The sequence below is a fragment of the Citrus clementina genome, unplaced genomic scaffold (assembly GCF_000493195.1).
Source record: "Citrus clementina cultivar Clemenules unplaced genomic scaffold, Citrus_clementina_v1.0 scaffold_5, whole genome shotgun sequence".
Classification (NCBI taxonomy): domain Eukaryota; kingdom Viridiplantae; phylum Streptophyta; class Magnoliopsida; order Sapindales; family Rutaceae; genus Citrus; species Citrus x clementina.
Window position 1 is genome coordinate 30,945,402 of NW_006262201.1, and position 13,333 is coordinate 30,958,734.

Genomic DNA, 13,333 nt, shown 5'->3' on the forward strand with positions numbered 1-13,333 from the left:
TTGGGTGTTTGCTGCATTACAGAAGTGTAGTCTGATTTGTGCGGAATTCACTCTGCAAAAAAGAGTGCAATAAACAGGAAAAAGTCACTTGATTGAACTTATTACAATTGAAGCACCACTCATTTCACTCCCTTAATAAATTCCTCATAAAACCAAGTAACACTCCAACAATCTCCGTGAGTCTTTCATGCTGAGGCTGACAACTCCAATTTCTAAAGATTATGCGATGTGAGGTTAAAAGCATATCAAAGCAGCCTATATTTTTGTCTTCCTCAACTCACACGTCCAATACAGAGAAAATATGATACGGAAAAAATGGATAAATTGCGAAAATTTAACTCTTAATCATATAACTTTGAGTTTATTAATCGAAAATTTCACCAAGTACACGACGAATATGAAACCATGAACCAACCTGCACGGTTATGAACAAAAGTCTTACATTCCATAATTATCTTAGAGCAATTTGTGCGTTAATACTCTATTACTAACGAAAGCCATAGATGCACAAACGCTAATTACACACTAGATCCAGGCTGAAACAACCAACCATTGACGACTAGTGCACCCACCACTGCTGATGCAGCGGCCAGAGTAGTACCCAAAAACCAAACAATACCCTCTAGCCTACGAACGCGTCTGTTAACATCATTATTGATTTGAGGAAGTGGATGCATTTCCCGCAACACATGCAAACTGGCGTCTGCGAAATCGTAAATGTTGTAGCACTCCTCGATATCTGGCAGCCAAAATTCCCAAAATTTGCACGTGTCACAAGCAAAATACAACCGGCCAGGATTCGCAGAAGATTCTGAAATCCTCACAATGGACCGCCTGCGTTCAGGGCACCTACAGTGTCTGTTCTTAATTCGGGGGTAAAGAGGCCTACCATCATTGGTGCTGCCGGACGATGCCATGGAAGCCCTGGTTCTTTTTTTCTTTGAAGTGGACTATAACAATAAAAAAAAAAAACTAAGGTACAATTAATTTATTCTAAGTTTATCTCTAATCCCACCCATCTGTATGTTTGAAATTCAAAATTTGAATGACTGTCTTTTCGGACAATGCAAATGTATTTTCTACAACTGTGGATCAGATGCATAGGGTTATTTCAGTAATTTTGGAACGATCAGAGCCGTCCCTGCATATCGGGATTAATTAATCTCGCATAATATCACAGATCCCCATTAATGCATCAAAGTAATTTGTACATATTGTGGTTACAAATATAACGAAACGAGGCCACGTGGCCCTTTCGAGAGGCAGATAAGAAAAGGTACTTGCTGCCCAAGTTTCAACGCACCAATAGTGTTGTCCATTAATTTCTTCAACAGAAATGTGGCCAGTAAATCGCAGCAGGGACAAAAATCCATGTCCACAATAAGTTTCGTTCACAGTGTTCAAATATTTTCATATAGCGTGTTGAATACGCATACGAACAGTAACCAAAATAATTGATATTGACATGTCATTTATTGTTTCTAAGTTAAATGCATGTACTTCAGTAGGAGATGTGGGTGGCAGAGTAATATTTCTCACGCTCATCAACTCAGCAACTTATTTTCAAATAAACAAGCGACCGTCCATTTGTAAATTAGGCTAATAAATGAAAGGTCGTGATCTAAGCAAAAAGAACCTTGGTGCCCAAGTAAACTAACGATCCCCCATCTTCATCACCTATATTAATAATGAATCTCTCCAACTTCAAGTGAACCTATGCATATACTGCATAACCTAACGACGAAATTCCAGCTTATAAGTAAGTTATCGTCTTATGCTTTTATACATTTTTATAATGTCAGTGTTTAATGTAAGTGTACTTGTTCAAGTGAAATGATTATGTAACTTATGGATTATGGGTTCAAATGTCTATTTCAGCAAATCAATGGCAGATGAACAAGTCCCAACAGAAGAGTGCTTTACTTTTGCCCTTGAATACATGGATAGAACGGTGCTGCTGAAAACTAACAAGCCCTTCGACTTCAATATGCTTCAGCTATGTAACGTAGCCTCCATGGTGCTGAAGCGACCTGAATCTCCCAGAAAGCATGTCTTTCGTCCAAGAGTTCACATCCCTTGGGCATTCAACTTGGATGTACCCGTAATATCTGACAACTTGCTTCACAAAATCGTGCAAGGTTGCATTAGAAGGGGACTTCGCAATCTCGATATAGGAGTATATTTCACTAATGCAGATGCCACCCAATTTCAGCCGCCAATGATAACCGGCATGCAGGCCAATGCATTGACAGTTGCGGCAACGCAGCCTGCACCAAATCAACCATCAAATTATCGAAAACGTGAAAACCCAGGCATAAGTTCGAGTGACGAGGGTCCCAGCAAGCGATTTGCACAAGTGCAAAATGTTCCTGAGGATGTATCACCAAATGCTGTACATGAACGGGTGAGAGAATTACATAAATTGATGTTTTTGCGTACTTCACTTGATAATATTTCTAATGTATGATGTAGTGAATCCTCAATTCACATCCGTTCATTATTAGTAGCATACGTAGAGGCAGAAATATTTTCCTACTGTTTTGTGCTTGTTAATGTTCGAATTGTAACAAAAATTGTTTCTAATTGTCTATTGAAGGAGGAGATGGAAACGACAGTGCAACAGCTCTGCGAAGACAGTGACGTGGCAACGAAAATAATTCCTGCATCTCAATTGTTGAAGTGAATGGGCTCACTTCCAGAGATCGTCCCCTCTACGTTAATTAATATGTCTTTTTACTAAAGTTATGTAAGATGGTTGTGTGACTAGTATTATCAATGTTGCACCTGCCGAGTTTTAATGTTGTAATAATATGTCGTTGTTTTTGTGCTGCTTGCAATGTCTTGTATACCATTTTTAAACATTTATTGGCTTCATTCAACAGGTGGCTGTAATGAGCATCGTCGTCACTGATAACAGTAGAGTTTGAATATTGTGGGTGAATGGTATGCGACAAATAACAACAAAATTTATATTTTGTCAAAAGTGCAATAAGTCATAAAAGTAACTGGTTAATGATAAAGTTATGACTTTGTCTTCCGCAGAAGATTGTCACTCGTAAAAATTTATGGAAACCATTGTAACTCGTGTCATAGCAAAATTATAAGCCAGTATGTAAGGGTCCCAGCAAGGTACACAAGCATTCAAGTTGTGAGGTGGGAGAAAACGAAACTAAGTAAGGTTCTTACTTTGAAATGGGTCACCCATCGGTTGAGGACCAATAGCAACATAAGTTAAGTTATGCCCTATTTCTAATTTGAGCGGAAACGTTCATAAGGTTAACTTGTTTATTTAACTAGTTACAAGAACAAATCGTATGCTTCGTAAGGAAATCACCGAGCAAATTAAATGAACCTTGAAAGCTGCACTACATAACAGGAAGAATAAAATGAACATTTGACAGTCTACAATCAAATTACGAATAAGAGCAAACAAATACTCGAATATATACAAAAATTTCTTGTTGTTTACACTAACGAATTTGCTCAACCTACAACGGGGTTATATCAAAAACTTACCTTTAATAGATAATTTGCACTTATTTGGAAATTGTCGATCCAATAAATAATCTAAAAATTTTCCTACATGCAAGTACATTTATTCACTCATCAAAATTATGACGCAGTGTCGTTTGACCATTTGAACCGTTATTGCTCCTGCCCAGAAATTTCATCCTTAACATGTTAAGCCCAAAAAATTCCAACTTTCAGAACAAATTTATAAACTCTGCCAGAGATATTTCATTGTATGGGCTCTCCAGTAATTGAGAAACACAATTAAAGGGCATATCCTTCAACAACAGGACCGCGAAGGCAAGTACAAATTTTAGCCAATGGCAAATCAATGTAACTCGTGTTGAATATGCGGCAACAAATGTATCGCGTAGGAGAATTTACTGAGGACGACACGTGTACTTACTTCATATGCCTATCCAATAACTTGTTACTTGTCGTCCACTCCACGTACGAATAGAAATATTATGAACATCTTTATTATAAAACCATGATCTCCAAGGCTATGTGGTATATTTGTTGTTCTAGGAACACTATCACTTACAATTACACCACTACAGAACTAAAAGGGTTTATATGCAAGCCTACATATGAACAACCATGTGAAGAAGATCGAAGACAAGATTGTATGGACTGAGGTTTGGGATTGCTCAATATACACGGGTCAATGGATGTGAGTGACTTTTCGCGAGGTTAAGTTTGCAAGGAACAGGTGTTGTTTTTTAGGTATTCCTTTAATAACATCACATAATATCATTACTGCTATGATTTTCAATGCCATGATGAATGTGTTTTGACATAATGTTAGTCCGTATGTAATGTTCATGAAAATTAAGAATAAATTGTTATATAGAGGTATATTTATTTGGCCGAAATTGCACATGTATATAACGACATTTAATCACTTATCTATTCACTGTTTAAATTCATTAATAAAATGTCTCGCTTATTATTTCTCCTATTCGGTCTGTTAAGACACCAATTTTGCTCAATGCAGGCAATTTGATCATTTTTACTTGTCCAACGAGTACATTGTTGTTGATAACATAATGGAGGCAAGAGATCAGACTATTGATCGTCATAAAAAGCAAAAATGTACTGATCAGAGCTCTCAATCAAAGGCAAATTTCACTCCAGTACAAGATTCTGTAGGGTCATATATGCAACAATCTGCACTTAATTTGGGCACAACAAAAAATACTTTTGAAAAAATTACCAGACATTTGAGGGAAAAAATAGTCCGAAGAGAATTGTTTGGGGGAAAACATGGGAAAGAAGAATCTGATTCCTGTAGATCGTATGAAAAGCAGCCACTGAAACTAGGCAAATGCCCTGCAACTTCCAGTATAGCCGAACGATCCATAAAGAGTAATGAAAAACCGACAGGGAAGACAATTATGCTATCGCACAGAGACCTCATGGACACATTTGGACAGAATGATGTTTCTGATGCTGATGACGATGATGTCATAAACAATTTACATACTTGTATAAACCTCATTGCTTCTGCAATTGATGAAGGGACAGGTCAATGGGTTCGTGAACATAACAAGGGGGCTACACAATCGTATTCCGATGATGAGGAAGATTTTATTCCAGACAACAATCACAGTGTCACTCACTTAGAGGGATACTGCTCGGACACTGATGCTACTGTACTGTACATAGGCACAATCCCTCGCTGCCGGGAAATACACCATACTACTGGTTTCTTATTTGAAGATAATGTGCATCACAAAATGATAATGCGTCAGGGACAACTTTTTAGGGATGAATTTCAGTTTCGACGGGCTGTAGAGGTATTTTCTCTTCGGGAGGGATTCAAATTATGCATTATCGAGAATGGTCCTGATTTGATCCACCTTGAGTGTTCTTCATTACGATGTGATTGGAAAATTGTGGGAGCAAAGATATCAACAGGGAACTCTTTCATTGTTAAAGATATTTCACTGACCCATGCTTGTCATATAAAACGAGCATTTAAGTGTACAAGCAAGTGGATAGCTGCAAATTATCTCCATTTATGGAAGCAGAATCCAGAAACAGCCTCTGTAGAGGTTAAGCAACAAATCATTCAAACATTCGGAGTTGTATGCCCGGAATGGAAGATTTTTAAAGCAGAAAAGCGTGCACAACAACTTTTGGGCAAAGATCACGTGCAGGGATATACAAGGCTTACACAGTTGAAGACCGAGATTGAACGAATAAACAGCCACAACATTGTAGTGTTAGAGACTAAAGACGAAGACAGTGGATGTAGCAAAATATTTCATAGGATGTTTGTATGCTTCCATGAACCAGCCTTTACTTTTAAGATGAACTGCCGTAATTTCATCGCAGTTGATGGCTGGGTTATAAATAGCGTACATAAAAGTGTCATGCTGGTTGCTGCTGCTCTTGATGGAAACAATGACATTCTACCAATTGCCCTCGCCGAAGTAGAAATAGAAGACTTTACCTCTTGGTATTTTTTCCTTAATAATTTAAATCGAGCGTTGAGAAGAGAAAATGGAGAGGGATTATGCATTATCACAGATGGGGATAATGGGGTTCTTGAAGCCATCGAAGATTGCATTCCTCTAGCTCACTGTAGACAATGCTGCTGCAGCATTTACAATCAGATGTTGGTACAATTCCCTGATCCACCTGTGAAAGACTTATTCTGGGCTGCCTGTCGTAGCACGTCGGAAGTGCAATTCACAAGGTACATTAAAATGATACAAAGTTCAAGCATTGAATGTCATCAGTGGTTGTTTCAAACACAATGGAAGAAATGGGCGTTGCATTGCATGCCAGTTTGGGTCAAATGCACAAATGTAACCATCATGCTCACAGTATACCTTCGAAACAGTTTTGCAAAATTTTTTAGCCTTAGCATTGCTGATAGGTTTGCAGCAATTTCATCTTTCATAGCAGATACATATGAACGACGACGATTGTCAGGTTGGAATTGGTTGAGGAATAAAATAACTCCATCAGTTCAGCAGCAAATTCGTAACCGTGTCATACAAGGTCAACAAATCAGGATATTATATTCAACAGGGCGCCAGATGAAAGTTGAGGATACTGATTCTATGACTTATGAGGTGGACATTACTTCAATGACTTGCACATGTCGATTGTGGCAACTATCAGGGATTCCATGTTCTCATGCTTGTAGATGCTTAGAAGAACTAGGTGAGAACATTGAAGACAATGTTCACCAACTTTTCTCGATGGACCAATATCGGACAACTTATGCCTCAGGTATGGATAAACTTCCCGAACGATCTAAATGGCAACTGAAACTATGTGATGAAATCCTGCCGCCCTCCGCACCAGACAACACATCATTTATTGCTGATGATTTATATGACCAAACATTGGTGCCAACTCAGAATGACACGAAAGAGACTCATGTCGAGGCATCTGGTGCTAAGGTTAGTGTAGATAACAAGTTTGTTTCTTCCTTTATTTATGTTTATCTCCAATATGCAAATATTAGCAACTCATATTTGGAACACTTGCATTTATCATAGACCAATTTCTCATCCGCCCATGAAAGCTTCTATAACGAATGCAGTCTTGTAACGTCACCTCAACCTCTACAGAAGGCAGAATAAGTAAGATTTTTACATTTTTCCTCATCGCCAACAAATATTGCTCCCTCACTTTCAAGTTTTGTTCATTTGCATGCAAGTTTTTAAATAAGACGAATTTTCCATATAAGCGGACGAAGACCACGCATCCTTATGATGACAATATTAAGAATAAGATTTCACTGAATAATTAATTTCTTGTAGCGTTCACCTCAGCATCAATTGTGCTCTAATTGTCCTCAAAAGATAAAACGTGGAGCTGAGTTTGCATGTTTTGTTCTTCATATTTAATCTATCACAAGGATGTAACTAGGTTTCCTTATCTCTCCCATGGTGCAAGGCATGATGAATCCTAGTTATCACTACTTTATCGACCTTTAATCCCTCTAAAGTAATTTACTATTGTACTTATGCCAAGTTTAGTGTTCTTTTATTTCCTTCAATGCACAACAATGTGTGTCCAATCTTCAATAACAATTCAAGTTCAAGGCAAATTCCAATTGTTATGCATTTTTAATATCATAACTGGGGATCCGGAAATGTTTGATCATCGCTGCGACCTAAGCGTCTACCAAAATACGCGTATAGGTCAGATCTGTCAAAAGCATCACCATTAACCATGATGCTTTCTCTAAAGACATACATCTTCACACTAATGAAAGATATTGCCTACTAATAATTACCTAGTCACTACAATAACTATCATAATAAACTACAAAGTGATGACATAATGCATGTCTATAGGTAAATTTATACAATAAATGCATACTTCTAATTGTTCAAAGGACAATCTGCATCTTCAACTGGTCCTCTGTTTGCTGATAGAAGAATTTCATAGGTTCTAATATAAATAACCTGAAGAATAAACCCAATAGTACAACATCATCACAATGGAAAAGCATTTCTATTGGACAATGTACATTAATCCTGCCACCCACGTAACTGATACACACGGACATACTGATAGACTCAAACAACACATGTCGCATGCAATTGCAATGTCTCAGCATTCATAAAGCTAAACCATCTGACAAAACGTTGTATCAGACACCGCCATAAATAAATGAGTTTACATATATAACTTCCCAGTGTACTAATTTCTCTAGGCAGGTACTCAATTCCATATGGAACAACTACCTAAAAGCAATGTGAAGCGATGCTAATTCAATGACACTTAAATGAAGATGTTTTAATGCATACACAATACTAAACATCATAATAACAAACACGTGAACAAAACAATAACCATCTTCTTCGAATCAAAATAAGAGAGATGTCGAATTTTGCAACTGCCATTGCCAGAATGGCCTCCTCAAAATAAAGCAGAATAGAATGACAAGCACCAAAAATTTTATAAACCCACAGAAATACTGCCTAACTAGTTTATTGTGGTCCGACCAAAGACTTACCACAAAGCTTACCTATAATGCAAGCACCAATTTCGGTGTGCATTGTTTCTGGTTCAATGTGTAAAAACAAAATTTCACATCAATAACGTTACGAACATAAATGCATCTTCATTCACATAAAGTCCAAACGAAGATACCTTATAAAGACAAAAGCCGGAGAGGTTTGTATCCATAGTATATGTATCTAACAACACATGATGAACATCAAGCCAGGTCGAGATATTTTATTAGCAATAGTAGTAAATTGCTTCATTTTTTATTTTATTTTCATTTCATTTTCAGCTAAATAATTCCACAAACTTAATCAACTGCCAGTCATCATGGTTTCGATAATCATCTGCCAGGCACACAACACTTTACCAATTTCCATAATACATATGAAAATTGCACATATATTGGAATAATTAAGGATTTTAATTTAACAACAAAGAGAGTATCTTCATTTCAAAACTACTAACTACAAAGCTTCTTAGTTATCATTCTAACATAATTTGCTTATAATATGCTTTTATAATGTTATTGTTCATATTATTCATTTAATTAACAAATCAAAAGTAAGATTACTCTCATTACTCAGGCCTATAATATTCTTAAGTATACAACATCATACTTAATTTATCCATGCTTAATAATATATTTCACACCTCAGCACTAGTCCAATTGCTTCATGTATATATATATATGCAGATATATTTTGATTTAACAAATTATATTTTGATATATATGACTGACAACATATGAACCTCAATAGACATTGTTTTGCCTGTGCACAAGGAAAACAATACATAAAAAAGGGCTAAAACATCCTATCTTGTCAACACCATATACTCTCGCGGCTTCCTGATAACAGTTTTTCTCTAAATTTCCCTGCATTTTCAGGATGTTATATACAATTGTCGAAAGTACCTTTCAATCAACTATTTAGGCAAAATTTCTTAAATGACAAGTTTTCTTGCAAATGCAACATACAACAATTTACCCAATAAGACATAATGGTTAATAATCATTATGATATCCACAATTATTGCCATATATCATATGTTCTCATTTGCATAGTTCGAGGATCTGTATCAACTTTAAAATAAATTTATCTTCATAACAAACTGACTCACTTTGTTGCTATAACATACAACATCACCAGCTGAATTCGCACATTTGTTGCTTACTCGAAGTTAACCTCCCATGCCATTATCTCAGTCGGTTATCTCATAGACATGAAGTTCTGCAACTTTCGCAACACAAGCAACAACCACCAGTTATTAACAAGTATAACAAAAAATAATATAATTTTGCATATGGGAAGTAAAAGTAAGTGAAAATAATAACTTCAACAATTCATTTTATAACAATTATTCACTTATTTCACTATATCGACTGCTAACAATTAAACTCTTCATACAATCCGTAAGAACAATAATCGGTGTCCAACATAAATCTAAAAGATTTACCTTTCTGTTCATGTAATCGGCGTCCGAACATGCCTGAGCAGTCACCAAATTTGGGGTCTTGCCATTGATCGCGAGGAGACAATTAGTACGTCTTCCCCACTGTGCCACAGCCACGAGCGATGCAGTGATTTCGACTGATTTCCCAATTACTTACACTTTTCTTTTCTTTTCTTTTTATTTTTCCTTCGGTTATTTGACATTGCTTTTACCGGCCACACCATTTGTCTTCTTTAACTTGATGTTCTTTTACTGACCGTTCGATTTCACTACTCTTGAATCCAACAGATAGACCACAATAGGACAAAATCGCGGGTACGTTCCAACCGGTGGAAGGAAGTTTTGGCCGAGTAAAATAATAAATACAACAACAACAATAATAATAATAATAATAAAAGAATCATAATTTATATTGCACAAGTTATCTCAATGACTCGTGAGTCGTGTCGTTTTTCGTGGGTGGGTGACTTGGATTTAGCCTCATATGTCACTGCTCGCGTCATCTGAATTTCTCCTTCATTTCCCACACATAATAACAGCGATTAATTAAGAAGCACTGAAGCACAAAACCGCGAACCAGATTTGTCATCAAACCTAGTAATTGCAGATTACAAAGCTTGTACCAACAACCAAAAATGAGCTGGTGGTGGGCTGGGGCAATTGGCGCTGCCAAGGTAAAGACTTATAATTAGATTATCTCTTTCAATTGCTGTGCTTGAAAATTTTATTCTTATTAGTTCATACTTTTAAAATCTTGAGTTTAATTTTCATTTTAAATTACAGAAGAAATTCGAAGAAAATGAGCGACCACCGCAACCTCAAGACTACCAGCACGTGGGACTCCTGATAGGCGTTACGGGAATTGTGGGAAACAGCCTAGCTGAGATTTTGCCCCGACAGGATACTCCCGGGGGCCCGTGGAAGGTCTACGGAGTGGCCCGACGCCCCCGGCCCGACTGGAACGCCGATCACCCGATCGAGTACATCCAATGCGACGTTTCCGACGAAGACGACACGCAAGCGAAGCTCACAAAACTCACCGACGTCACCCACATCTTCTACGTGACGTGGGCCAGCCGTCCCACGGAAGCCGAGAACTGCGAGGTTAACGGCGCCATGCTTCGCAACGTGCTCCGTTCCGTTATCCCGAACGCGCCAAATCTCCGCCACGTCTGCCTCCAAACAGGAGCGAAACACTACGTGGGACCGTTCGAGTCGTTCGGCAAGATACGGCCTCACGACACGCCTTTCACCGAAGACCTGCCAAGACTGAATGTGCCAAACTTTTATTACACTCAAGAAGACATATTGTTTGAAGAAGTTGAAAAAAGAAAGGGGCCGTTGTCATTGACTTGGTCGGTACACCGGCCTCATGTAATATTTGGGTTTTCACCGTATAGTTTGATGAATGTTGTGGGCACTCTGTGTGTGTATGCGGCTATATGTAAACATGAAGGGGTTCCTTTACTGTTTCCAGGGAGTAAAGATTGTTGGGAGGGCTATTCGGTTGCTTCGGACGCGGATTTGATTGCGGAGCAACAGATTTGGGCGGCGGTGGATCCGTATGCCAGAAACGAAGCTTTTAACTGCAGCAATGGGGATGTTTTTAAGTGGAAGCATTTGTGGAAAGTATTGGCTGAGCAGTTTGAGATTGCGAATTATGGGTTACCAGAGGAGGGCGACAGAGTGAGATTGGAGGAAATTATGAAAGGTAAAGAAGGTGTGTGGGAGGAGATTGTGAGAGAGAATCAGCTGCAGCCCGCAAAGTTGAGTGAGGTGGCTGTCTGGTGGTTTGCAGATTTGATGTTAGATGGAGGGTTTTTGTTGTTGGATAGTATGAATAAGAGCAAGGAGCACGGATTCTTGGGCTTCAGGAATTCTAAGAATTCTTTCGTTAATTGGATTGACAAGATGAAAACTTACAGGATTGTGCCTTAGAGGAGTGATATTCTGTGAAGGTTGTAATTGTTGTTTGGTGAGTAAAATGGTTATTATGTTTCCTCAATCATGAATCAATGGTTTTTTTGTCTGACATTGAAAAATCTACAGTCTCTTGTCACATCTGTTTTATAAAAATAAAATTGGGGACTTGTTAATTTCTGTTTCTTTGTGTTCATCGGTTCATCCCGGCTTTTCTTTCATCTTCCTTGGCATCGCCAATCACTTGTAATAATTGCACAACAAAACTGAGCTTTTAGAAAAATACTTTTATCGGACAGGTGTACAATTCATCCCTACCCCTAGCTTTCTAGCTCTATATTTTACATCTCTCCTACTATGTATACCAAGGCCCTAAATAAATGAAACAAATAATGGAGACATGTCGTCCCATGCTTGAAAAATGTTTCTCATCAGAGATATATACATCATTGATCGTTGATAGAAACTCTCAGATGTGTGTGGCATGCATAATTATTTAATTACAATGAATCTAGCTATTCAATTGCATAACCGAATGATCAATAAGGCAGAATCAAGCTTTTGTGGTATTCTTGTGACAAAATATTCTGCTTTTTTCGTTTGAGAAGATGACAAAATATAGAATACTTATTAAGTACTTGAAAATACAGAGCTTGATGAGACAGACATTGGGGTTCCAACACCTTACCGCCAGCAGGTCCTCAAAATCAAGAAAGTACTCGAAACATGGGATATGTCGGATGTTAAGGTAGGGACTGTTGAACAATTTCAATGATATCAGTGTGTATTTTGTTGGTTGAATTTCTCAGGTTTTTATTTGCTTTCATGGAAACAATAGTATAAATATCTGTCAGGACAGAGCTCATCGTGATGACATTGACTGATGAACAATTGTTGCCATCTTGTATGATTTGATCCACATGATAGTGTTACAGAGATCTATTTATGGCTTGGCGTTGGTTAATGAAAAATCTAATTCATCCCACATCGGAACAGTATGGGAGTGCAGCTACGACAACAGCTATAAATAATGAGTGCTAATCAACTGAAAAACATACTTACCTGGACGGGGTCAATCGGCGATCATGAAGGCCCATGGCCTAGGTTGGTGGCCTCCATTGCACTTGGGAGGTGCACCCGCCTAAGGTCAGCCCAAAGTGGTTGAGCCTACGTCATAATTTGTGGCAGTGGGGGCCTGCGTTCGCGCGGCCCCCTCCCCAACTCAATTAAAAATTTAACTACCTTTGTGCGACATCGTCTCAACGGCTGTCTTTCAACTTACAATTATATTCTAAGCGAGTTTCATAATCCTGATCAGCCTGAAAATCGATTGTACATTGTCGTCTGGTTGTGACTAGTGCCCTAAGGGTGTCACGGTCAGATCTCTGCTAAAGTCAAGGCGTATCTTAGTGTACTTACCTAATAAGATCCTAATTCAGGTTTATTTTATTATTTAAAAATTGAAAAAAAA

The 13,333-nt window shown here is 37.9% G+C and overlaps 1 protein-coding gene and 1 non-coding gene across 2 annotated transcripts; both read left to right on the forward strand.

The window, feature by feature from the left end:
• The first annotated feature begins 10,400 nt into the window (after positions 1–10,400).
• LOC18040473 (3-oxo-Delta(4,5)-steroid 5-beta-reductase) lies at positions 10,401–11,974 on the forward strand. Its single transcript, XM_006433044.2, has 2 exons — positions 10,401–10,616; positions 10,726–11,974. The coding sequence occupies exons 1-2, from the start codon at positions 10,578–10,580 to the stop codon at positions 11,878–11,880; spliced, it is 1,194 nt and encodes a 397-aa protein (XP_006433107.1). The 5' UTR covers positions 10,401–10,577; the 3' UTR covers positions 11,881–11,974.
• Positions 11,975–12,916: 942 nt separating this feature from the next.
• Positions 12,917–13,078, forward strand: LOC112098579. Its single transcript, XR_002905690.1, has one exon. It is a non-coding gene; the product is annotated as a U1 spliceosomal RNA (small nuclear RNA).
• Positions 13,079–13,333: the final 255 nt, after the last annotated feature.

What these genes read in the sequence shown, in the direction of transcription:
- LOC18040473 (XM_006433044.2), top strand. Translation starts at nt 10,578, where the DNA reads ATGAGCTGGTGGTGGGCTGGGGCAATTGGCGCTGCCAAG. An exon ending in GGGCAATTGGCGCTGCCAAG is followed by an intron (nt 10,617 to 10,725) that starts GTAAAGACTTAT and finishes TTTAAATTACAG; the next exon opens with AAGAAATTCGAAGAAAATGA.